At 34.4% G+C, this 27,689-nt stretch overlaps 2 protein-coding genes and 1 non-coding gene across 4 annotated transcripts; all 3 read left to right on the forward strand.

Moving 5' to 3' along the window:
- The first annotated feature begins 283 nt into the window (after positions 1 to 283).
- On the forward strand, positions 284 to 5,810 carry LOC100267260 (CASP-like protein 4A3). Of its 2 annotated transcripts, XM_002279677.5 has the most exons (3): positions 287 to 980; positions 3,746 to 3,881; positions 5,225 to 5,810. In XM_002279677.5, the coding sequence occupies exons 1-3, from the start codon at positions 367 to 369 to the stop codon at positions 5,417 to 5,419; spliced, it is 945 nt and encodes a 314-aa protein (XP_002279713.1). In that variant the 5' UTR covers positions 287 to 366; the 3' UTR covers positions 5,420 to 5,810. The 2 variants fall into 2 exon arrangements, with proteins under 2 accessions (XP_059590013.1, XP_002279713.1); XM_059734030.1 differs by lacking the exon at positions 3,746 to 3,881 and having other exon boundaries at positions 284 to 980.
- Positions 5,811 to 8,269: 2,459 nt separating this feature from the next.
- On the forward strand, positions 8,270 to 13,390 carry LOC100244957 (serine/threonine/tyrosine-protein kinase HT1). Its single transcript, XM_010664884.3, has 3 exons — positions 8,270 to 9,378; positions 10,720 to 11,175; positions 12,882 to 13,390. The coding sequence occupies exons 1-3, from the start codon at positions 9,010 to 9,012 to the stop codon at positions 13,131 to 13,133; spliced, it is 1,077 nt and encodes a 358-aa protein (XP_010663186.1). The 5' UTR covers positions 8,270 to 9,009; the 3' UTR covers positions 13,134 to 13,390.
- A 181-nt stretch (positions 13,391 to 13,571) lies between these two features.
- Positions 13,572 to 13,651, forward strand: TRNAL-UAG (transfer RNA leucine (anticodon UAG)). Its single transcript has one exon. It is a non-coding gene; the product is annotated as a tRNA-Leu (tRNA).
- Positions 13,652 to 27,689: the final 14,038 nt, after the last annotated feature.

Here is a 27,689-nt window from a genome sequence, read left to right on the forward strand (position 1 = left end):
AGAATCTCGGTGTCTTCACTGCCTTTAGTGAGGGGGGGGAGATTCTGTGTAAAGGTGAGCACACCAGTTTGGTGGGTAGATGAATAGAACATAGCCACGTCATCAAAATTCTAACAAATCGATTTCTTTCTACTACGTGGCAAATCGCTATTGGGTTGGCTTTTGTGACTACGACATGGAGGCTCTTATGCCGGATAGAATACAGCCCTTTTCATAATAATATAAAAACCTTTTGCCACGTGGCAGTAACCTTATATACTTATGTAAGGGACACAAAATTTAAAGTAGAAAACTTCGCTTTCATTCTTTTCCGAGTCTTCAAACAGAGCTTTTTCTCTCATTAAAATCCGTGAAATTGGAAGGAAAATGGAAAGCCGAGAAAACTACTCAATGAAATCAGTTTCCGAGAAATCGTTTTCCGACTCACGGTCTCAGTCTCTGATGGAGTCCCCTCACTCTCCCCTTCGATCAGAGTCTCCTTTCCGGTCAGACGAACCAGAACCGCCGGAGTGCTCGCCGGTGAACTCACCGGAAAAGCATCAGTCCAACTCCATGGTGCCAGTCGAGAAGTATTCTCCGCACTCGCCCCACCGATCTTCCCTTCAAGGGTTGCCAGGGCAGCATAATCCGACGGCTTTGCCTCGGGAGCATGCCAAGTCGCCCCTATCATCAGTGGTGACGTTTAACCGCGCTGTAAGGGATGAGATGCCGGCGGTGGTGACCAAAGTCGATCCCAGTGGTGGCCGGGACGGTTTTACCGGAGGCGGAGGAAGGGTAGAGGACGGCGGTAGGGAGCGGCGACCGCCGGGCGCAGTGACGTCGATAGTTCGGAGATCCAGAAGAGAGGATATGGTGAAGAGAGCTGAGCTAGGGTTTAGGGTTTGTGAGGTGGTGTTTTGCTTGATTTCCTTTTCGGTCATGGCTGCAGACAAGACCCAGGGTTGGAGTGGTGATTCTTTTGATCGCTACAAGGAGTACAGGTTTCACTCTCTACTGATTCTGTGTGGTTTATTTCAATGTCCAATCAAATGCTCAAATGTGTTCTATTATGTGTTTTTCCCATTAAGTATAATTGAACTACTGAATTTTTGGAAAAGCCCAAAAGATGTTGCTTTGAACCGGCTTGTAAAACTTTTTCATCCCCTTTAATTTGCTGCAGTGGGATTCAACTTTAAATCTATTTCATTTTAATTTTACAGGTGATATATTTTTAGTGCGTAACTTTGGAATCAAACCTAGACAATAAAAACAAATCTGGGCTGATGTTTTGTTTATACTTAAAAGTAAAATTATCCTAGATATGCAATCAGTCCTGCCAATTTTAAATGATTTATGTCTAAAGTATCTATCCACAGTTGTAATTTAGTAACACTCTGCCCTTAATGAATTGCATCATCATAGGACCTCTTCTAGTACCAGACTTGTGAATCTAGTCAATTCATCCATAATTAGGCTAAATAAGGGACTTAATTTAACTATGATACAAGCCCATTGTGGCTTCACTTTTCATCTTTCTGCAGCTGTTGTGGATTCACAGTATTTATCCTTTATCAGGTCCGTGTATGTAATTGATACCCGTTTCTTTTGCAAAATGCACCCTGTTATTGTTGTGAGATCACTATTTTTCTGAATTCATTATATGTTTTGCAACTTTGAATATCTCATTCTTATATTCAGTTAATGGAAATTTTTGCTGGCATACAGTAGTTATTTTTTATAACTAATGCACTACTTGTTCAATCTGGATGCTCCATCATGCCCATACATTTCTAGGGATCCAATTGAAATATTATTCTGTTTTGGAGCTTTTCTCATCTTCAACCATAGGTGACCTGATTCTTCAGGGAAAAATGTTTTCCCTTTTACCCTGCTCTCACCATAGCTATGAAATTGTTCTAACCATGGTACATAGGTTTTTTTTTTAATTTTTTTTAATTTTTATTTTTATGATAGGTAACCATGGCAGAGGATTTTGATAGTAGGTCTTTCACCATCTTAATTTTCCCACTTCACATGCACTCTCTTTATCTTCAATTTTAACTCACGCTGTTGAGTTACCAATTTCCTAAAACTTTGCTATTAGGATATGGGCCCGCAATGTATGTCATGCTTTAACAATCCTTTAACATATGGCCCCATACCCATCAGGTGCAGCACAAACAACAATAGCTGCAGTGATCAAAGATAATTAGACAAGGGGAAGACTTGAACTAGAGACCTCCAATTAACCAAAGCTCTAATACCAAGTTTAGTTACCAATTTTCTTAAAATTGTAAGTTGACTTGAACTCGAGATCTCTAATAAATTAGAGTTCTAATACCATGTTGAGTTACCAATTTTTTTAAAAGTTTAAGCTGTTAGGATTTGGCCCCATAATATATATTAATTTTGGGCTTGTTAATCACTTCCAACTCTTTTTCACACTTATCCATTTCAGAACCTTATTCTTTTTTATTTTCTTTCCAGGTTTTTGTTGACATGAAATTTTGTAGTACCATTTGTTTAAACTTCATGATTCCATATATTTAAAAAAAAAATACATTTTTTATGATATTTAGGAGAAAGTACATTCTTTTATGTTATTCATTTATGTGCAAACATCTTATGGTTTTGACAAGGTGCCCATTTAAGCAAACAAATTAACTGGATAGATTACTGTAGATATCCCTTCCACTGGTGTCAACAGTTCTAATTATAGGCTTGATAGGTCCATTATTTGATTAAATAGGCCTCATTTCAGCCTTGTTTGGATTGGCTCCTTGGAAGCTAAAAGTCATTTCTTTCAAGCTTGATAAAAGCTTTTATACATGTCTAGGTGATTTCAATCAAGTATTTTTGAATCTAAAAAGAGTTTAACTTTAACATGGAAATAAGGATAATGTTGTTTCTCATAGAACTCCTTTTTTAACTTCCATGGTATCAAGATTGCCTTTTTAAATCATGGCTTAAGCTTCTAACTGGAGCCAAAAGCATAACACTATTACAAATAATGTCTTCTTCTCTTTTTGTTTCTTTTCCTTCCTGATAAGGAAAAATAAATGAGCAAAGATGCATTTTAGGAAGGACGACCTCCAAATGATTTTGCTATTGGATAAGGCATATTTATGTATCAATTATATCCTTCCCTATTTTATAGCCTGGAACAATATCATGTCTATCTTAATCTCTAGTGGGTTTGTATAGATGATTGATTTGAACAACTATAGATTCCATTTTGGATAGTTGTGATATAATGGTTCATGCTCCTAATTCTACTAGAAGCTTCTAACTTTGAGAGTGTAAATTGCTGCTTTTGCATCTCCTTCAATCCAGATGTTCCTTTTATGCTGATGTTTGGCAAAACCTTTTTGTGCCTGTAAGAAAATATAGCAAAAACTTCTTGCAATCTGGGGCAAAAATTTTTGATCCAATCAATTTGCTCCTACCTAGTGTGGATGAGATTTTCTTTGGTCTCTCATGTGCACACCCTGCAAAACATAATTTTTATGAGTGGTGGTAATTATTCTTATCTTAAAATCAGCAGTACATTCTGTCTTGTTGCTTTTTCTGCTATGCTAGCATTGAAATTTTGACCAAAATAATCAACTGATATTGCTTCACTCAATCTCTATTATCTACTGAAGCAACACCAGCATCAGTTTGTGTGTGAATATATATGTTCAAATACAAACATAGTGCATTTATCATTCTTTTTTTTCCCTTTCCTTGGAGAGATTTTGTGACATGATGGCTTTATTGATGGCAGGTACTGTTTATCTATGACTGTTATTGCATTTGTGTATTCGGGATTCCAGGCATGTGATCTTGCATACCATTTAGTCACACAGAAACATATGTTCTCCAACCACTCCCGTTATCATCTCAATTTCTTCATGGATCAGGTAAGTTATTAAATTTCCTATCTTTTTGCCGTTTTGAATTTTGGTGATATGCATACCTAACATGCTTTGTTTTCTATATGTATGCAACTCTATTGTACAATAATTCAGCTTTATTAGTGAACTCGTTGGTTGTGTCTCCTTGTGGTTTAGGGTTCTATAGTGCCATCTCTAGTGAATGACAGAGCAGGCAACAAGGTTCACCAAAAGAACATGAATCACCTGACGGTTATTTGGTGAAAAGATTGGGTTTCATGCTTGTGCTCCACTTTACCCAGTTGTTACATCATGTCCACCGAATGGAAGTTAATCTTATGATTTTTTTTTTTTAACCCAGGACATCTGATTGAATCACACCATTCGAGTTGTTGACAACTGTTGCTCATGACTGCAAGTTTGCATTGTCTGATGCGTCAATTTGTCTGTTTGGGGTCTAGGAAAATGCATGGTCCAATGATAATTATCATGTTAGTGGCTCAAGTCTTGGTTGGTTTAGCTGATGAACCAAGATAGAGCTTTCCTACATGGGTCCACGCGGTTAGACTTCTAGAAATGCATAATGATAAAGTAACAGATTATATGTACAATTCCACACCCTTTGCATTTAATAAGCTTGTGTTCTACCGGAGGTGCTAAGATTAGCACGGACCAAGTATGGCCTTTTTGCCAAGTTTGGACAAATCATATTTGCACATTTCCCAGGCCTGGCCCAATATGGTGTCAGCATCTATCTTGCCAAGTTTGCCAACATAGAGCTTTCCTACATGGGTCCACGCGGTTAGACTTTTAGACATGCATACTGAGAAGTAACAGATTAGAGGCTGTACAATTCCACATCCTTTGCATTTAATAAGCATTGTTCTACTAGAGGTGCCAAACTGAGAGTAGCCTTTTTGCCAAGTTTGGATGTTTTATGTATGCGCATTCCCAAGGCCTGGCCCAATAAGGTGAACCCTAGGGCCGTGACCTTTCTAATTGAATGGCCCTGAAGACCACTTGCTGACCAACTATCACCAGGCCTGATAATAAAATGTGAACTGGACTGGACACCATTCTCAGGCTTTTCTTTAACATCAAGAGTTTGCCCCTTTGTTTTGTAATTAAGTTATTAACGCTAAGCATGCTAGAAAAGCTTTTAGTACACATTTTAAATTGCTATTGGTTCGGGGGCAGTGCAAAAGTTCCAGTAAATCCTTTTTTAAAGAACATCCAGTTAGCATCAGACTTGATCGAATAAATGTTGTGGGCCTGGCCTTTAAGGCTCAATATCTGGTAGTGTTTTGTATGAAATTCTAAAACTTGTTTACTAACTGGAAGTCCCTGTGCATTGTTGATTCAACTGGCAGGTTCTGGCGTATCTGCTTATGTCAGCATCATCATCGGCAGCCACCCGGGTTGATGACTGGCAATCAAACTGGGGAAAAGATGAGTTCACAGAGATGGCTAGTGCATCAATTGGGATGTCCTTCCTGGCCTTTGTTGCCTTTGCCTTCAGCTCCCTCATCTCCGGTTACAACCTCTGTAATCGCAACCCTGCTTGATCTTGAACCAGGTGATAAAATGGTGAAGTGAAGTAAACGGGTGTTCATGCAAATCAATTCTTATGTTGCGTACACTGTACAAAGACAAGATGATAGATTCAATAGCAAGCTTTTTTCTTACAAAAGTTTTTAGATAGAAGAAAACGTGAGTTTCACAAAAATTAGATTATAATACCCAGCAACGATGCACCTTGTTTCCCATCTCATTGCCCTAAAAGGATGCCTTGGTGAGTTGGACCCTATGCCATTTTACGTTCCCTTCCTATGTAAAGCATGAAAAATAATTGATTTTCTAGCCATATACCCCAAGCCAAGGGTGGCGTTCGGTCTGAATTTATGTGAAATCTAAATAAATATTATTATGAAAGTGTCATTCAGACTTCAAATGAAAGGAATTTTTTTTTTTTTTTTTGTAATTCTCTTACTATGACTGAATTTAACAATCAGGCTGCCCAGTTCAAGGTTTTTATTTTTTTAAATTGTATACTATACGGAACTGACTATTGGTCTTTTAGTTATCGCCTCCATTGACTCTGTTCAACGAGTGCAGTCCCAAACTAACGAGTCTTTTTTTTTTTTTTTTAAATGAGATTATTTATTTTATAGGTAGTGAATCATGGTGCTGGAGGATCCATGTGCACCCGTACTGACAACTTTTTGCCAGCTTTTAGACTTTGTTGGGATTGTTTGTCATTGGGACATGCAAAACTTGGTCCACCCCTAAATAATATATGAACTCTTCCCCATTTTTTATTTCTGTCAAATTCTTTCATTTCCTCCAAAAAGGAAAAAAAGAAAAATAAAATCCTTTACCTTTCCTTCTAACTTCCAAGTTCTAACCCACATGCCCCATCGTTTTTCTCCAATAGAGATCATAGAACTACATAAAATTTTTAAGAGTAAAATGCCCTGATTTTTCATTTTTTGGACTATATTTTCTATCTTAATAGTCACTTTATTAACTTGTTTACCATTTCATTAATGATAGGCAGACCTAATATTTAAAAAAAAATATTAAATTGATCTAATTGGACCCACTCACATGGGTGATGTGTGAAGCAATGATAAGACCCAAAAGTTTCATCTTCCTCCTCCCATGAACTCACAAAGGCATGCACGTGCTTTCCCCATCAGCCATGTTAGGGTGATGTTCAAATTTGAAGTAAATGACAAATATTCTCTAACAAACCACCTCCCCTGTAGCCAACCACCTCCCATTTATTATCCCATTCTTTATATGTATATATATATTTTTTGTGCTTCACAAATGTTGGTTGCAGAAGGCATTGCCACAGTGCCACTACCATCACACAACTATTGTACATGATAATCATCATTATAAGCTCCACCTTACTTTCATCATTATATCATCACCAAACTATTAGGTTTAAACACTTACCTCTCACCTACACCCCCCATCTGGTCACCATTATCCTTATTTAAAAAAAAAAAAGGATAATGTACAGCTATATATTTCAAGAATATATTCTCGTCTATCTACTTATATCAAGATAAGCTCTGGCTTATCCCAAAATATAAAGCTAGAAGTGATATAATCTTTTTAAAAAGTGGGTTGACGGATGAAATAAATGGGTTTAATTTTTCACTTTTACTAAAGCGGATGATGCGGGGGGGAGTTTTGAGGTAATCTTTTAGTGTAATTTATAGTGATTAATTGGGAGTGAGTAGAGGGACTAAGATCCTAGTTGCTACAGTGGACAGTGGACAGTGGGCAGTGGGGCACGGGTCATATTAAGAAACGCCAAGTCTAATCATGCTACGCTCCAACAAAACGCGTGCCCAACAGTGCTTCCTGGCTCAGCCCACGCCCCTTTAGATGCGTGGCCGCCCCTCCTCTTTCGTATGCCTGCCATCATTTGTTATTTTGATTTCGCGTAAATTTGCTGGTATTTAAAAGATTAACTATTTATTCGAAGTTTTAGCATTGTAACTCTTTTATTCTAAATTAGGAAATTATAAAGTCCAATTAATGGGTGGTAGAAGAACGGAAACAGAGCACATGGGGTCGCAGAAAGGCCGGGAGGAAGGCGCGGAGCGCGTGAGGAGGCGGGGGTGAAGAGGATAAAGGGGGGAAAGTGAGCTTGGAGGGTAGTGAATAGAGGAAGTGAGTAAGGGACCGTATACGGAAGGACCATACGGCTGTCCGACACGCCCACGGATACTTCACTGTGCCCTGGGTCCCACCTCCTCCTCTTCTCCCGTTTCCCCAACTCCTACTTTCCCACTTTCCCATTCCCCCCTCTAGCCTCCTTTTTCTGTTGAAACACGTCCCTTCCCCACTCATTGTACTAAACTAGCCTCCTTGTCATTTGACCATGTTACCCCTCAACCTTAGTCATATATAAGCTTAATCAAAAGCAATCCACGTTGATCAAGCATTGAAAAGAAAGTAAAATAAAACTAGAATTATAAGGACTGCTTAAAATCCTTTGGGTTTACACCCTCCGTGTCAGCTTTGAGGGCTCTTAAGTAGTTAGTGTACTTAAAATTTTCAGATTTTGTTTGAGAAATATTTTCAAGAACAATGTTTTTTTTTATAACAGATGTTGAATATTATTTTTTAATGTTTTATAAAATTAAATATTGTTTACAAATTTGGGACGTTGCTAATCTAGTATTGTACCTTTAGCGTACCAGTAGGCAAGGTACACCAACAGAGAGGGGCATTCCAGTCAATTCAAGCATGGCCAAGGGAGACGAGGAAAACGGAATGGGATGGCATTCCAGAAATAACAAGCGAGTGCAAGGGCAAAATGGGAATGGAAATGGGAGGAAGTCATGGTCACTGAGACCCAGTTTGTCTCCTCACATGTAGATGCTCGCACGTTATGAATGTTTTAGTAGAGAGAGAGAGAGAGACTAGTGGGAGAAGGAAGCGCCAGCTCCTGCCAATCCATATGCCTTCACTCCTCACCAGAAAAATACCCATCTTCTCAGCTCCAACCCCCTCTTTCTCATTTCTCTCTGCAACAGCCATGGTGGATTCTTTTATGTTCCAACTACCACGATCTCTGCTCTTTTGAGTTGCGACTTCTGGCTCTAAAACGATAGTGTTTTTCCATTTTTGTTTTTGTCCCCAGTGAGTTCTGAAGATGAGATTTGAAGGACAGTGTTAGTGGGTTTTGGTGGGAATGCGGATTTGGTGGACCTAACGCTACTGCTGTTTTGTTTTGCGGTAGAAGGATTGCAGTTTTGACGAGGAACGAGGTGATTTTTGGTCGTGAATGGAGAAACAGACGAATTTGAGGCGGAGGGTTTGATGGAGGAAGCTGTGTTTTCTGAGATTCTGATATGATCCTTGAGTCGGTATGGAATGGGATTGTTTGGATTCTTGCTATGGGGGTGTGAAGATTGAGAAATGTTGAGAAAATGTAGGTGGGTTGGGAAAAAGTCTAGTCGGCCTTTTTCTGGAATCCGAATCTTTGCATGGAATTTGGGGTTTATAGAATCGACATTAGAGTTAGGCTGCATCTAAATTACATACTCGTACTGAATTTTAGCGCTTTTGGAATCAGCATAGGTTCAAGAAGTTGAGATTTGATGATATTGCTATTTATTGGTTTTGATTCATGAAGAATTTCCAGTGGTTTAAAAAAATTTCCAATAATGGGATTATTGGAAAATCCGAGGGAAGGCTTTCCCTGGGTGAATATAGGCGAGCAGTTTCATGGTCCAAGTATTTGGTGTCATCTGGTGCTGAGATAAAAGAAGAGGGGGAGGGAGATTGGAGCGCGGATATGTCTCAGCTGTTCATAGGGTGTAAATTCGCTTCAGGCCGGCACAGTAGGATTTATAGAGGGATATACAAGCAGAGGGATGTGGCGATTAAGCTCATAAGCCAGCCCGAGGAAGACGAGAGCCTGGCTAATTTGCTTGAGAAGCAGTTTACTTCGGAGGTTGCTTTGCTGTTTCGCCTGCGGCATCCTAATATCATCACTGTAAGCTCTATGTCCTGTAATGCTTGATTTCATTGTGGCCCAGTACTTACATACCTTTATATTACATGCACTACAGTCTTTTTTAATTGGTTTTGTCACGTTTATCATTTGAAATAACTGTACTATAAATTAAAATACCCAACAAAATTGCAGCCAGAATTCGGAATTTCAGTCTACTTATGATCCTATTGATGAAATTTTAGTCAATGTATTGTGAATATCTGCGTGAATTTTTCTATATTGCTGCTGTTAGGTGATGAAATCCCGGTGAATACACCTCTTAGGATGGTTGAAAATGGATAAGGATTCTCTCCTATGGATCAGAAATCCATTGCACATTGGTGGGGATCCTCTTCTGTAGAAATGGTTGAGTAGTGACCCACACTGATTTTACTTTGTATCATAAGTATGCCCTTAATTTCCTTTGTAGCAATTAGCATTTATATGTGTTGTTGAGCCTCTCCATCACACATTAATTAAACCCAATTATAACATAATAAATATTGTACTTTTCTCTTCTTGCTTTAACCTTATAAAGCATTTTTCATCTAATTGCCCATGTGCTTATCTTTTCTCCTTTTGTTTTATTTTTTGTTTTTTGGTCATTTTTGCTTTGTTTTTAATCTAATCTTTCCAAGAATTAAAAAATCCTGTCACTTGAATAATAAAAGTAAAAGAGATGCACTATATCATATGTTAGGTTTATGTGGCAAGAAAATTATCAATGTAATTTTTCATATTGTAATATTAGGGTCTGCTGATTTCTTTATCTGGTGTTTGATCAAATGGTACACCTAAAATTAACTTGAATCTGCATCGCTTTTGTCATCTTTACTATTGGCCAATTTTATGGCTCACTGTGGAAGAATGCGGGTACTGTAGGCAATGATAGAGGATTTGGATTCCATGGGTGAGAGTTGTTTATGTTCTTTGGAATGTTGTAATGGATCCTTATGTTTTTGCCAGTACTTTTGCTGTTGGAGGTGTTGCTGTTTGTTTCTTTGACTTTGTTTGTATTATGAATTTATTTCTAATCTGAATGTGCATGTCTAATAAGCAATAAGCTTCTGTCATGCTGAACAGAATTTTTTGTATGGTGATTATGCCCAAAGCAATTGACTTGGTAATTATTGTCAGACTTATGGAGGTTTTGAATTAATTAATTCCTGGTAATTATTGTCAGACTTATGGAGGTTGTGAATTAATTAATTCACTGCCCATTATTGGAGTCTTTTTGTCCAGAACAAAGCTCCAATCAGTCACAAACTTTTAACAGCTAATCTCTACTATGATTTGGTCATTTCTCTGACCACCGTATATCTTTCTACTTTCTTCATGCAGTTTGTTGCAGCATGTAAGAAACCTCCTGTGTTCTGTATAATCACCGAGTACTTGGCTGGGGGCTCCCTGAGAAAATTCCTCCATCAGCAGGAGCCATATTCAGTTCCATACGACCTGGTACTGAAATTTTCCCTAGACATTGCATGTGGGATGCAGTATCTTCATTCTCAGGGGATACTCCATAGGGATCTCAAATCAGAAAATCTACTACTTGGGGAAGATATGTGTGTGAAGGTGGCAGATTTTGGTATCTCATGCTTGGAGACTCAATGTGGCAGTGCAAAGGGATTTACAGGAACTTACCGTTGGATGGCTCCGGAAATGATCAAAGAAAAACACCATACAAAGAAAGTTGATGTTTACAGTTTTGGCATAGTCCTATGGGAGCTTTTAACTGCATTGATACCATTTGACAATATGACTCCAGAACAGGCTGCTTTTGCAGTCTCCCAAAAGGTATTCACCTGGTAATATTTGATATGCACTTTAGTTTTTATTGAATAGAAATCCCACTTTCTCATGTGAGAGTCTCTTATGATCAATGCATTCAGTATGTATTTATATCGGACATGTAATTTCTCTCATATGTCTGGGGCTGCTAAATAAATTGAAAAAGTTGCATTTAACAATTAAGGTGCCTTATAATATAAAGCTAGTTTTCCAAGGACTGATCAAGTTGTTTGTGAAGGCTGTTGACAGTAAATCTAGGATGTATGAATGTCCTCCCAATATTTGGTGAGGAAATGACTTTTAATACCTTTAAATATGCAAACTAGCATACCAAATACTTAACATGAAAGGAAATTGACTTCTACTACCCTTGATTAGGCAAAAGAGAAAAGGTGAACAATATGTGAAGTGAGAGCCCTCTGCATCTTAACATCCAACCCAAATCATGGTTCTTTAGCATCATAACTAGAAATATGAGCATTGAGTCTTCTTGAGGGTATGGCACCTTAGGCAGAGATATCTTTTCTTTTTAGCAAATGGTAGGCCTCAGGCATTGATGTCCTGAAGCTGTTCATGCTTAGGTTAGTACAGAATGTTGTGTTCAGGCTGGGCCTAGAAGTGGAGTATGAAAATACTACAAATTGCATGCAGAAGCAATTTTGATCTAGTTTTGCAAAAACATGGGAACTAAGAATGCTAGATTTTGTATCCAAAATTTTCCTCTGTACCCTTGTTTGTTAGATCACTTAGTTCAGAGGCATCTCATGTTTACCAGTTTCTAATCCAAGAAAAATATTTTTAAGTGAAGCTTCTTTCCTAATTTCTTGCAAAAATAGGCTTGCTATGTACACCATGTGCTATGGTTTCTAAATTTTCCTTTATTAAAATATAGTCTGTTGGATCCAATAATCATGGTATCCTTTTTAAGAATTATTCTCAGAGATGCATCTAAGGTCTGAATCTTGCAAATATACATGAAGAATATGAGTGACAGTTGTTGATATACTTGTTCCTTGAGCCATAGCCTTTATGGTTGGGACCTCCTTTTGGGGGCCATTTTTATCTGTGCAAGATAAATTGTCACAAAAAAGGAAGAGTGTATAGAAACAAACTTGTGTTGTTTTCACATTCCAAAATATAGATAGCATTATCATTGTGCTTCTAGTATTGAAAATTTGATGCATTCATGCTAATGCCTAAATTTCTCTTTCCGCATATAATGGTTATCTGATGTTTACTTATTTAAATAGAAACTTTCAGCATGTTCTGTTCTGTTTTCATTTTCTTCTTCTTTCTTTCTTTCTCACTCATTCATGGAAAAGCTGTTAAGCACATATAACCTTTGTTGCCTCATGTGCACTTGATAGATCAAATTTTAAGCATTGATGAACACATAAGATGTGTTCTCAAATATCCATGTTAGACTTCCAATAAGATCTTTACTTGCTATTAGAAAGCTGCAAGAGTTATTCCACATCTGTTATTGCCCGTTTTTTGGATTGTGATTGTTAATGTCTTTACTTCCAAGAATATACATGTTAGCCTTCCATTAACTATCAGTATGAGTTAATTTTGAATTTTTTTTTTGGTCTTAAGTGAATAGTTAGTTCTGAGACGAGGATACATTTCTCAGCATCTCCAACTAATTTTCCATATAAAAATGCAAAATTCATTAATTTCTTATGTTGTGTATCCTTCTGAGTGCTGTGCAGAATGCAAGGCCACCATTAGACCCTGCATGCCCTATGGCATTTCGTCACCTCATCAGCAGATGCTGGTCAAGCAGCGCAGACAAGCGTCCCCATTTTGATGAGATTGTTTCGATTCTTGAAAGTTATTCAGAGTCTTTTAAGCAAGATCCGGATTTTTTCTCATCCTACAAACCATCCGATGATCATGCTTTTTTGAGATGCTTACCAAAGTGTATTGCTGCCCGAAGATCTTCTGCTTCTTTGGAAGCCTAAGTACCATTCTGAAATTATGTGTGATGCCAAGTGTACCATATTCTTTTTTTTTTCTTTTTTCCTTTTGGAGTGTAGGTTTATATGTTGAATTATGATTATGGACTCTCTCATGCTTCTTTTTTCAGAAATTTTGAAACAGAAACAATTCTTGGTTGGTATGCTAATGATGACATACTAGCCTCTCCTGTACTTTGTTTTCCTTCTGCAGTATGGTAGCATGAAGGTTGGAATTTATGAAAAGACTTCTATTATCTGAATTAATCTATCAATCATGTTCCATCCCCTTGTTGTGCTGATACAATTTCATGGGTCTTGCTTTGCTTTTAGTTTTTTCTCCCCTTATTTCAAATTCACAGGAAACCTAGACCTCTGGCGATGGTCAGTTATGTCACTAGTTTTTCTTAGGTTTATTAAAAAATGCTAGTTTATAATGCGTGAGACAGTTTGGCCGAGTGGTCTAAGGCGCCAGATTTAGGCTCTGGTCCGAAAGGGCGTGGGTTCAAATCCCACAGCTGTCACAATTTAAAAAAACAAAACAAATTTTGGCAAAAAAAGAAGTCATACATGATACATCCTATTCAGAGGGGTGTGTAAGGGGGAGAGAATATGTTGGGAGGTGGCCTTAGATTGACCTTTAAGTAGACGATGGAGGCATGACTCTTCGTCTTACTGGTGATTCATTGGCTAAAAGAAGTACATGCTTATGGTTGGGGTGGGGAAGTTATGACTCGTGTCTTTCACAAATTTGATAGTATGAGGGTCAATTTTAGTTTAGGGTTTCACTTTGGCACATGGTGACAGTTGGTCTGAGTTTGACATTTTGTTCCCAAACGGGTGAAAGGTTAGATAAGGTGGCCTTCTATCAAATACAATCCCCTTCTCTTGATCTTCCAAGCATAAACAATTAGGTGGGTATATGACAATTACGCCATGTCTGATATGCATGAATCAGGAGTGAATAAGCATCTCATTATATTTTTTCATCAATTCTCATGTTTGAAAAACCAAAGTGATTATGGAAATATAATCAAGAATGATTACAAATAAAATGAGATTTTACATATAAGTGAGGTTTCAATTCATCTTTAATTGGAAGTATTTTGATTCTCTTATACAAGTTATTTTTGAAATCACAGTTCAACATTTTTAAAACAAAAAAAAAGTTAAACAAGTTTTTTTTTTTTTTTTTTTGTATTTTGATTTTATAAAAATAGTTGTAATTCAATTTATATAATATAAATTCAATTTAATTCAACTTTTATTAAATAATATAAACTCCACTTAATTCAAGTTTTATTACAAAAATAATTTTGCAATTACAAATAAATTAAAAAATAAATAGTTGTTTATAAAATATGAATATTAATATTATAATAAAGTCATAAATTATATATGTATGCACAAATTTTGTAAATGGTCTTGCGATGTAAGCAAAATAATAACAAAAATAATGCGAACAAAATACTTATCAAAATTAAAAATATTAGGGTTCAATCTCAAAAATAATATTCTTTACAAAAAAATATTTTCCCTCTGATTCTTTTGTTTTGACCACAACTTGAAGAATGACGATGACGTTTTCTTAATTTCAAAGATCAATCGAGGGCCACAAGTAGCTTATTCCTGAATGAACTATTTGAATGACGAAGAACTCGTGTAATAGTTTTTTTGCCGTTTATTTAACTTGCAGGGGGATTTGACGAAACTTTTTCTTTTGTTATGAAGTGAGTCGTTTCTAGATTTTCTCCGATTTCTCAATTTCTGATTTTGAATTGCTCCCCTCTTCTAATCTCATGTTCTTGAAAGAAGACACCTCTATTTATAGGTAAACATAGGGAATTTGAGTTTAATTACTTAATTCAAGGGATTTAGTTCTTTGTTTTTAACAAATTTTCTTCTTCTTGAAGGTTTTACCAATAAGATTATAATAATAAGAATAATAATAATTTTATTTATTTTTATTTTTATTATTATTATTATTATTATTATCATTTTCATAGTTGGAGATTAGTTTCTTTTTTTTTAGGAAACTTATTTAAGACGCATCACGTACATGCATTTTCATGTGGAATGGTGAGTCTTGAAGTTTTTTTTTTTTTTTTTTTTTTTGAAATATTTTAATAGGAAGTTTTATTTTTAAAATATCTTTTTCCCACTTTTTTCAAAACTCCACTTCGTTTACCTTTTTACTTTACACTTTGAATTCTCTTCCAATTTGTCATCCTTATATACATTTTTGTTTTTTGTTTTTTTATAAAGGGGACAATAGTTGAGAAACTCAATTTGAACTTTTTCAAAGAATTCTTTCAATCTTTGGACGTTCTTTGACCAACTTAAGGAAACTAACTTGAATTCTTTCATAAAATTCTTTCAAATTTTAGGTGATCTCTAACCCAATTTTATGAAACTTGGCTTGAATTCACCACAAGAAGTCTTCACATTTTCAAACCTCTGTTTTTTTATTATTATTATTATTTTTTATATATAACTCACCATGGGGACATAGAGATCATGTTGTGTAGTGACCATGCCGTGAAGATCATGGTGTGGAAAGATGTCAATAGTGGCCGAATATAGGAGCTTGTTTGTGGCATGCGTGGGGTTGTGAAGCCACAACAACCAACATACATATAAATATATATGAATGGCTAATAGTGGATGATGGCCTCATATATATATGTATTTTGACACGTGGCTTCCCTAATTATTTATTTATTTATTTATTTTTAGGAAAGGAAAAGACTTACCTTTCTCAAACGTTTGTCAACCTTCATCATTCGCGAAGACAAATTTGATTTCAAGAATTTTTTTTTTAAGCTACCTTGATACTTGAGGGAGAATTTTTAATAAATTTAAATATCCATAAAAAGAAAATTGAATATTTAAAGTTTGACCCTCATGTAATCAAGTCGTAGCCCTAATGCAAAGCAGTGTTGTATTTTCTACACTTATGTGTTAAAGTCTTCACCTATTCAAATTGGCTTGACCTGAATGCATAGTCGTGTTCAAGTTTTAACATTTAACTAAAACCAAAATAATACTTGGTATCTGTGCAAACAAGTTATGGCCCAACAACTACTGCAAGCTTACAAATATCAGCAATTTAAAACTCAATAAGGTGAAACTTGTTTATGATGTTATACTGTTGAATTCTTCTCACCCAACTACTACTGTAGTTCATGATGAATTTAGATTGTTGGGTTCTCATGTTCATGGCGTAAAGGCCAAATGGGAAAGCTCTTTCAGTCAAGTTAGCCTCTTAGGTGTCATTTTGGTACAAAGGCTCCATGAAGTATGCAAAACTCCCATAATAAGAGTACAAGGAATAAAGTGTAGAGGCCTAAGGAGACTCATAACCCCTTCGAGGATATTGATCCTATTAAATCTTGAACTCAATCGGAGATGGAAGTTTTTTACGACCTTGGCGTGGTTGAGGCAGATGTTAAGGAAACTTACTTGGCTGCTTTCTTGGCATGTTGGTTATGCAAGTTCATTTTTCCTTGGGGATGTGTCAATTTGATTCTTCCTGGAGTCTTCAAGATAGCTAGCAAAATGGCTCAAGGTGAGACATTTAGCCTTGTTGTTCCGGTGTTGGCAAGCATTTACAATGGCTTAAATGAAATTGTTTGTTCTTCGAAGCCTGGGACTAATGCATCCATTTTCCATATTCATTATTTATATGGATGGTTAGGTGAATATTTCGATACCCATTTCATTTATCCTTCTTGGAACCATCCCCCATGAATGACTTATTACGTTGATGAGTTTTCTGCTAAGTGTTTCAAAGATTCACAAGCTTAGGCTTTGATAATGTCTTGTAAAGGTGTAAAACTAGACCACTTGGCATTGCGACACAAAGAGTGTGTGTGCTGAATTGATAATGAATCCATTAGTGCTACCAAATTTTCTTATCTCATAAGTTTTCACTCTAGCTATTTATCTTTGAGCCAAGGTAACCATTGAGTGATCCAACTGTATTATTCTCATCGGTTTTTTGGGCAGTTTGGGTATCGTCAAGACCTTTCAAGGGGTTTGCCAGAGATTTTTTGCACTGGAACTTTAAAGACGATGTATCAACATTGGGAGTCATGCACTAGGCTTGGTACCTACTCTGAAGTTACTATACCATATTATCATAGTCTTGAAGAGTTTTCAGTCACCAAGGCTTATGCAAATTGGTAGATCAGAGTGCGCAATCCTGATAAGGAAATTCTTACTGTTGCTTGTATAGAGTCCCCTCCTGATTCTTCTCAGTAAATACCCTCAAAGTCTTTAGAGAGTAGAACGTGCAAGGTCAACTCAAGTGTTTCTACTAATGGGAACACTAAGGACAATGTTGAGAAAGATTTTGATGATTTACCTGATGATTCAAGAGCTTCTTCTAAGAGCTCAATGGGTGGTCATCAAACTAATACATCCACAGACTTGAAGCATAAGAAAACTATTTTCAATGATGGTAGTGGTCATTGTCACAAGATTTTTAAGCAACATAACAATGCACAAGGTCTTCATGTATCAAACAACGACTCTAACGATACAAGTGAATGTCACTTCAAACATCAAAAGATTAGACCCAACCCTGTGTACTATGATGTGGCTAACTGTTAACCTCTTGATTCAGATGTCTTCTTTGCTGACATTCCAACTTTTACTCAACCGATGGTACTTGATGGTGAAGAGGTATTATTATTATTATTATTATTAATTTTGCATTGATACTAAAAAAAAATATATATTTGCCTTAGGTGAAGGGTGATGACCAATTTGTTGATGAAGGGGATGAGTCTTCTCCTAAGGATCGATTCGAAAGTGTTGTTGCTACTAGGAGTCAATGCCCTTTACCCCGACAATACAACGAGAGGATCACCCTATCATCCCATTACCTTTGTTTCATTCTCATTTGGGTGATAAAGGTATTACTAACATCTTAAGTGATATTTTGATTGAATCTCAAGGTCAAGAGACCATAATTAGAAATACAATATAAGATGAATTAACATTTTTAGCAGTTTCAGGTTTAATTGCCGAACAACAATCTTCATGCCCTACTGTTGAGGCTCCTTCTACTTTCATTCATACATTTGACGTCAAACAAATCATCTTTAATGCCTAATGCCAAACAACACTTATAATAAGAGAAAACATTAAAGAGATGATTATCAAAACTTCCAATGAGTGTCTCCCATTATTGAGAAGAAAAATTGATGAGCTTTTCAATGCTATCGTAAATACTGAAGTGGACCCTTCACTATTAAAGTCTCAGATTGAGAAGTACATGGTAAGTGTAGATTGCCTTGATAGAGTACAACACACCCATTTTATGAAGATATCTTCATAAGTACAAAGCGAATGTTTAGTTATTGTCGTGTCTCAAATTGTGGATGTTCTAAACTCTGAGGGTGTACAAGCGAACCGTCATCAATCATTAAAGGTTGACTTAGCTACTCTCGACGCTAAATATGAAGTACTTAAGAAGGAATTGAAGTAACTAGGTATACAAAAAGAGCACCTTCATAACTTAATCTTGGAGATCTATGAGAATATAGCCAATAAATAGAATGATATTTCTTGTTTGAGGAGAGAACACGTCACTATCGCCCAAACCCTTGTGCTTATTGATGTTGATGTCGAGACCTTAGAGACACTTTAAGAAGCCTTAAGGACTCAACGTGACGAGCTTGCATGCTTGGTGTGGATGTAACAATTGTATCTTCTTACTTAGTTTTAGCTTTCATTTTTTTCCTTTATTAATTTTTTTTATTAAGATGTAATAAAGTCTAGCATTTGTTAGCCAGATTTATTAATAAAAATGAGACCTTTTTTTTTTTTTTGGTAGTGAATGAACTCGGGTAGTTTCCCCAAGTTGCCTACGCACCTTTCAAAGAGAGTGGATCAAGTAAAATGTAGTTTCATTTTTTTTTTCTTATGTTTTAACTTTTTCCAAGACTAAAACAAATATTTAATCTTACAAGCATATGTCTTAACTTTTGTCTAAGTTGTCTTTTTAGGTTTTCAACTTAGCAAACTTTTTTTTTTTTTTGTGCGCCATATGCAGTTTAAGCTCATGTAAGCTAGGAGCATCACTTGTCTTGAGTTTGATTAAAGGATGATAAAATCATGTCCTTGGAACAAAGTTTAATCGAGAGTCAAAGATGACTTATTCTCAACAAAACTTATGAAAACATTTCTTAAGCATTTTGGATAACAAAAGAAATCTTTTAAATTCGTCTTGATTTTCTCCAGCCTTAAAAATGAATGACACTTTTGTATTGTGTTTGATATTCATCCATGAGATTGTTGAAGAATGGGTCAAGCTTGGACTTGATTTTAATCTAAGGATGGTAAACACGTGTTCTTGGAGCAAAATTTAATTGAAGGTCAATGATGACTTGATCTCAAGTAAACTTATCAACAATTTTCTCAAGTGTTTTGAAAAACCTAACCTTGTCTCTTTAGCTTTGAAAGTGGATGAATGACACTTTTATTTGTGTTTGATATTCTTCCACAAACTTGTTGAAGAATGTTTGGAGTTTGATTTTGACTTTTGAAACTTCATTTTTGGATTTAACTTTTGGGTTGCATCTTTCTTTTGAAAATGCCTCATACTGAAAGAAAAGAACACTTGTATTTAGAGAATTTGGAGATTTTAGTTTAAAATCTCCAAATTTGACTTCTTTAATACAAAGAGTTTGTTCCTCCTCAGTTTAAGAAGTTTGCCAAGAAATATAATTTTTTTTTTTGGCATAAGTTTGGCAATTTTTCTTTTATACTACAATTTAAGCTCTTGTAGGATATGAGCAATATGCAGTTTAGGCTCATGCTTTAAGGAACATCACTGAAATTCTAAGGTTTGAAAAAATTTGTGGTAAAATTTGATGTCACGCTCTCTTCATCATTACTGGTGAAGGTGATGGTTGCACAACATGTCACACAATTGTGGCATTTGTCCTCAAATCATTTTGCCCCATTTATTCTTGCAGCATAGAGTGATGGATTTGTAAGTGTTTGGATCAATGCAATTCGTGTTTCCTTAGGAAGCTTTAGCATTTCATGGATCCTAAAGAGCGTGGGTAAGCACTATAGGTTAGCTACTACCTCATCTTCTTCCTTGGTTTTTCTTGACTTCGCACCAAGAGCACTTTCTTCATCTTCAATTGGCCTATATTCTTTTGAAGTCTCATGACAAGAGACCATACGAGTTGATGTCATCATCCTTTCATCAAAGAACTCCGGAAGAAATTATTATCTTAAGGTGACAATGGTGATGAGCTTTTGTACCAATATGTCATCAACTTGTACAATCTCTTGTTTCCTTTTGGGTTTCTTTTCTTCTTTCTTTTTTAGACATCAACGAATATTTTGCTTATATTGTTCATTCCTAGGAAGATTTAGGTATGGATGAGATTATTGCTTCTTGTGAGGTCTTCTTCGTGTCACCAATGTCCAACCTTCTTCGCTATACGGTATTAATTCATTATTAAAGTAGAAGTGAAGAATGGTGTCCTAACATGATACTTGTATTTGATTTGGTTTTGGTGACTCACATTGGACAATATTGACGCATGTCCCAAGTGTCTTAGGTGGAACATGTAACAGAACGGGATCGAAGGACCCCAAATGTGATTGTAGTATGATTTGACTTTACTGTTTCATCTAGATCCATATGAATTTTGTCTTGCTTTACAAGTTTCATTATGAGATCTTTTAAAATGAAACATTTCTCTACCGGGTGACTGATGATTCGATGGTAATGACAATAGTTCAAATCATTAACACGACTCATTTCTTCTGGACATTTGCACTCAAGTAACTCGATAACCTTTTTCTAAATCAAGTCTTCCAACATGCTAGGCACATAAGAGTTAGGAAAATGATATTTCTTCTCTTCTAATTCCTTCAAGGTGAACCGAAACCTCTCATTTTCCTGGGTTAGTCTATTTTTTTTTTATTTTTTTTATTTTTTATCTTGTGTTGAGATTTTGATAGGTGTCATATTTACCGTCATTGATTCCTAGATGGTTTTATTGAAGTCTTATCACTTGTTTTCCCATCACGTCACTCTCTTTGCCAATCAATGATAAGGTCCTTTTTAGCATCGTGGTTGGCTATGCTAAGTTCTATGTCATGTGCTCAAGTAGCTAACTCTTCAAAAGTGCGAGGTCGTATCCCTTGGAAGATGTACAAAAAACCCCAATGCATTCCTTGTATGCACATCTCTACAGTTGACACCTCAGATAATCTATCTTTGCAGTCCAAGCTTAAGGAACACCAACGATTGATTTAGTCTACGACCAGCTCGTCTTTCTATTGCTTAGTATTAGTGAGTTCCATCATGCTTACAGTTCGTCGAATGCTACAGAAACGGTTGAGGAATTTATGTTCCATTTAGTCCCAACTATCGATACACTTAGATGCAAGGTATATGTACCAATCAAAAGCATTCCCTCAGAGAGAACGAGCGAATTGTTTGACTAACAAGTCACAATCTGTACTTGCATTGTTACAAGTTTTAATGAAATGGGCAACATATTGTTTTGGATTTCCCTTCTCATCGAATGATTGAAACTTTGGAGACTGATAATCACCTATAGGCATACGTAGGTGATCAATCCTCTTAGTGTAAGGTTTAGAGTACATGAGCACACTCTGTGAGGGTCCACCATACTACGCTCTATTGGTCTTAGTTATAATGTCCTAAAGTAGCTAGACAAATAATGATGCCACTAAGGTAGATTCTGTCATTTGTCTCTCAGTTTGCACTATCCTAGACATATTCGGTGCATCATCAAGAAGAGATGCAACATTCGAAAGGTGATTGAGTCTTTGACTTGACTCACACGTATTTTGTACTTGTGCTTCAACCTTGTTTATGAGGAAGACTATTTACATATTCTTCTCCTCGATCATCTTGGTGAGTTTGGTGATGGCGCGAGCCATCTCCACTAATTGTTCTTCTACGGATGTAGTGCTAGTTGTCATTACTGGCATAGTCATTGAAAAGGGAGAAGTAAAAAAGTTGGAAAGATTGAAGTATTTTTCCTCCTTTGACATTCTAGTCAGCGATCCGAAGTGTGAGCCAATACTGGAGTTGCCATTGGTAACAAATTAAGGAGATTTATCCCTAAAGTCCTTTAATATTGAAGGGAGTGTTCCCCTGCTATAAGGACTATGACTCTTTGCCCCTAGAGAGGCCAAAGTGATGAACGGTTAGTGCTCATCAAGCATTCTTATTAGTTTAGTGAACAAGCAAACTCACTTGTTTGTTTTGTTGAGAGTGAAAATGTTGATTTTGCTTTGCTACGAGTCATGGGGCATGTGGCGGTTGTGTGTCAATTGCACAATGACGATATTGCCATTGCCCTTGTTGACATGCGCAACTTGAGTTCTTTTGATTATCATCGACATAGTAGTGATCAATCTTTTAACAAAAGAGATGAGAGGTAGAGATGTCCCATTGGGAGTGCCAGAAATTTGTGTGCACAAATTTCGTAAATGGTCCTGCGATGTAAGCAAAACAATAGCAAAAATAATGCAAACAAAATATTTATCAAAATTAAAAATGTTGGGGTTCAATCTCAAAAACAATATTCTTTATAAAAGAATATTTTCCCTCTGATTCTTTCACTTTGACCATAACTTGAAGAACGACGATGACGTTTTCTTGTTTTCAAATATCAATCAAGGGTCACAAGTGGCTTATTCCCGAATGAACTCGTTGAATGGCGAAAAATGCATGTAGCAGTTTTTTTGCTGTTTATCGAACTTGTAGGGAGATTTGATGTCGTTTTTTCTTTTCTCGTGAAACTTTTTTTCCCGTACAAAGTCGCTTTTGGATTTTCTCCTTAGGATTTTCTTTTTTCGATTTCTCAATTTCTGATTTCTGAATTTCTCCCCCTCTTTCCCCATCTTTTAATCATCTATTTTTGAAAGAAGACACCTTTATTTATAGGTGAAGATAAGGAATTTGAATTTTGAATTCCCAAAGTTTAGTGACTTAATTCAAGGGATTTAGTTCATTGATTTTAGCAAATTTTCTTCTCTCTACCAACAGATAATAATAATAATAATAATAATAATAATTTTCTTATTATTATTATTATTATTATCCTTTTTATAGTTGGAGATTAGTTTCCTTTTTTTGTAGGAAACTTATCCATTTTTTTTGTTCATTTTGAAGACCAAATTAGTGGTAATTTAATCCACTAAAATTTTTATGTTTACAATATATTTTTATAAATATTATAAAAATATGGAAATTAACATCTTATAAAGACATAATTAATTTATTTTGTTAAAAATAAATAATAATAATTCAAAATTAATAATAGCTAACACTATTTTACATTAAATAAATTTAAAAACAAATAAAATTTCATTTTTTTAAGGTATAAATGAGCTAAAATTTTCATCTCATGCATATATTTAGTACTCAATTACGGATATGGTATTATGAAATATTTTATTTAACCTATAATTAATTAATCAGTTTTTTTTTTAATTTCAAATTATCTTAAAATTTGAATATTCATTAAAGAATTTAAAACATTAATTATGTCTATTATTTTTTATAGTCATTACATATATTTTTTTTGAGTTTCAAATTATTTTAAAAATTATTAACCTTATTAATAAATTCAATACAAAATCTCTCTTGATTTGGAATTCATTTCTCTAATAACAAAAAAATGGTTCTCTATTTTGTTTTGTTTCTTAAGAATAACAAGCAAATAGTGGTATAAGTTTAATTAAAAAAAAATTATATATCCAAATAGATTTTTATTATTTAGCAAAAAAAAAAAAAAACTCTTAAAGTTGTTTTTTTTAATAAAATAAAAAATTAAAATTATTTTAAACTATGGTTAATTTGAGAGTTTTTTTAAAAAATGAAAAAAAAAATATTTTAAACTATATGTACAAATATTATTATTATTATTATTATTATTAATTTATTTCTTTTTTCATTATCATTCATTTTGTTGCTTAACAATATAATGAAAATAATTAATCATTCTAACCTTATATTCCCATGTGCATCTAAACATAATAATTGAAATCACTAAATTCATTCATATTCAAAGAGAAGAAATGATGAAAATAAAATATTCATTCACATTCTTTATTCCCACATACCAAATAAGACTTTATATTCATGAGATCCTCCTATACTACCAAAGTTGCTTTCTCTACGAGTATAAAAAAGTAGTACCAATCAAGTGATATCATATGCATATTTTCAAGTTTCATAACTTTACATTCAAGTATCATCTATTTGTTCATACTATCATCTAATGATCTAAATTTCATCACATACATTCAAAGGTTGAGATGAGAAGTAATAAGTACTTGATTGGATATCTTAGTATTTCCATATTCACAATACATCATCTCAACGTTGATAGGCCCTTCTTTTGTTAGAAATTCAACTCCAACCCTTTATAACTAACCATTAATCTAATCTCACTTTGTGGAGGTTTTTAACTTGACATTAATTTGTTCAAATTCAAGAATAATATATGAATATTTAGAATTAAATAATTAATTAACTTCTAAAAAAATTATTATCTTACATTCACAAAATAAAAACTTGGAACCAATATGAAATTATCATAATTATAATTTGAAAGTAGTATAATGTGTCATTTCTAAGCATGTCAAATACTTTCAATAATTTATCATCTCATTTTTATCACATTCAACTGACATAAATGCTATCTAAAAATATAGTTGTAAAACATAAAATATGAAGAAAAGCAATTTGTGATAAATTGAGTTTCAAATTCATATATATTGATGCAAACTTAGGCTAGTCTAAAATTATTCAACCCAAACTTCCCTTTGCTCTAATTAAAATATACAAATAAGGCATTAGCTGAAAAATTAAAACCTCTAATAATCTAAAGACTTAAGTCATTTTTCTATTCTTTGCTATCCAATTTCTATTATAAATATAGAAATGAAGAAATGCAAAATTGAGTAATTTTTGCTTCTTCAAATCCTAACATAATGCTTTAGATTTATTAAGAGTAAAAATGTACATATTAAATTGCTCGAAATTATTTTGTCGAAACTGTCATATGATATAAGCACCCTTAAAATTATAAAAATTTATAACACATGTTAGTGAGTTAGATTAGCTACTTGGTTCAAATTTTTGTTCCAAATATTCTTGGATCCAACTTCATATGCTTTCTAAGATTTTACTTCCCATGTTATAGGCAGGATTATTCAAGTAAGTACAATCGTGTTTGTTTGGTGGATAATACAAACCTATATTTTGAGTTTTATCATGTAATCTAATTTTTTTTGGCCAAGATAAACAAATTTAAGGAGCACTAAAGCACTCTTTAGGAGCACTAAAACACCCTTTAGGAGTGCTAGTGTTCAGACCAGTTTTTGCACATCTTTAATTATTTATTTATTTTTATTTTAGCATTTCACAATCTTGTCCCAACCCTAATATAAATACACCTTATGTTGTTGATTTAAGATATGTGTCCTAGAGCTATATTGCCATTATTTTCTATATATTTCCAACACTCTTAGCATACCAATTTTGATCAAGTTTGCTTGTAATGGTTAATTGTATCCCTTCAAGTTGTTAAGAAGTTCATTAAAGAGCACATGGGTACTGTGGTAGTTGACTACATCCCTCAAATTATTAGAGAGTTCACTAAGAAGTACATGAGTCCTATGTCATGGACATAAAGAGGATTGTTGGTGCTAACCAATGTGAAACCCTTGAGAAAAAGTAGTGTCTAGCTTGGGTAAAATGGTATACTCATTTTCTCATAGTTAATGAATTGCTCTATGATTGATTAACTTTTGGTTTTTACATATACAAAGTTTCTAACAGACCCTATAGGCACTTTCCACGTACATTATATATATATATATATATATATATATATATATATATATAACAATCCACCATATTTGATAAAAATAATTGTCCCCTATCAAGAAGCCTATATGGAATTCTTTTTAAAGACGCGAGAATAGCATATTTGCAATTTAGTTGAACCCAATTAGGGACGTTCATTGAAGTTGGATGGAATTTGTGAATCCACTGGGGAAATAAAGCTTAAACAAGAATATGATAAACTTGGTAATGAAGGTAGTAAATCAAACGTCAAAGCTTTTTATAACTTATTTAATAATGTGTTAGTCTTGATAACTTTCATAGCCTTGTGACATGAAAACGTGCTAAAAAGCCTAAGATATTCTTTTTGTTACTCATGAGAACATTACTGTTATGAAGTTATCTAAGATACAAATGCTAATTACAAAGTTTGAGGGTATTCAAATATAGGAAAATGAATCCTTTTGTGAATTCTATATTGAATTGAATGATATTGTCAACTCTAGTTTCAATCTAAAGAAGAAGATTCCTAAATCTAAGGTGGTAAAAAAACAATTCTTAAATATCTTCTTGAGAGGTTCAACCGAAAGTAACTACCATATAAGAATTAAAACAAATTGATTTTATATGAGTTGATGAACTTATAGGGTCTTTCAAACTCATTAAATGTGCCACCCCAGTTTTAGGAAGCCTAAGGGTGTAGCTTTAAAAACTTTTATGAATGAAATGAATGAGTTTGTAGAATCTTCTAATCAATGCCCAAATTTTGTTGAGTTATCTTTGTTTTCCAAAAGTTTAAAAATATTATGAAAGCTCACAAAATATTTTTTGTCAAAAAAAAAACTAAAAAAAGAAAATGATCTCAAACTAAACAAAAGGAAAAAGAAAAAAGTTCATTTAAAAATACAAAAATTGAATGTTTTAATTATGGTAGAGTAAGACATGATTATTGACTGTCCTAGCCTTAGGAATATAAAAAAGGCTATGCAAGTACATTGAGTGATTCTAAGTCCGATGATTGTGGGTATCAGGACTCATATGAAATTAAAGTTTATACTAATGTTAATTTTGTTGCATTTGTTGCATTTGTTGCATTGGTAACTAATTCTAATGATGAAAGAGAATTCGATTTTGAAAATATTCATGTAGCCAATGATGCATTATATGAGGAAAGCAAAAAAAATGTATAAGTAAATAGAAAGACATTAAAAAATTATTATAATTTGAAAGTTGAAAATTCCAATCTATTAAATAAACTTGTCACCTTAAAATAAAAATAAAATAAAATAAAATCTTATTAATAAGATGAAATTCCTTTAAGCTAAACATGACTTTGCATTAAGTGATAAAAATAAAGTCTTAACACATGGGATTGAAAAGATGAGAAAAGATATGACTAATACTAATGAAATATTTCATCCAAGGTTCAAAATCCAAAATGAAATAATTATTAAAAGAAAATCTACCAATGACAAACAAAGCATAGACATTAGCAAGGTTGAGACTCTCACTAGTGAGAAAATAATCTTTGTGAAGGTTAATGAGGATGTTTCTTTTATGGAAGCATTAATATTTGTTATGTTTGGTAGCCTCTTATTATATGATCAACTAACATATTCTACCTTTCTAAGAGTATATGTAAAATTCCACTAAAAAAATTACTACGACAACAGTTTTCATGATCACATATCCTTAAG

This window comes from Vitis vinifera, chromosome 17 (genome assembly GCF_030704535.1).
Source record: "Vitis vinifera cultivar Pinot Noir 40024 chromosome 17, ASM3070453v1".
NCBI classification, from domain to species: Eukaryota; Viridiplantae; Streptophyta; class Magnoliopsida; order Vitales; family Vitaceae; genus Vitis; species Vitis vinifera.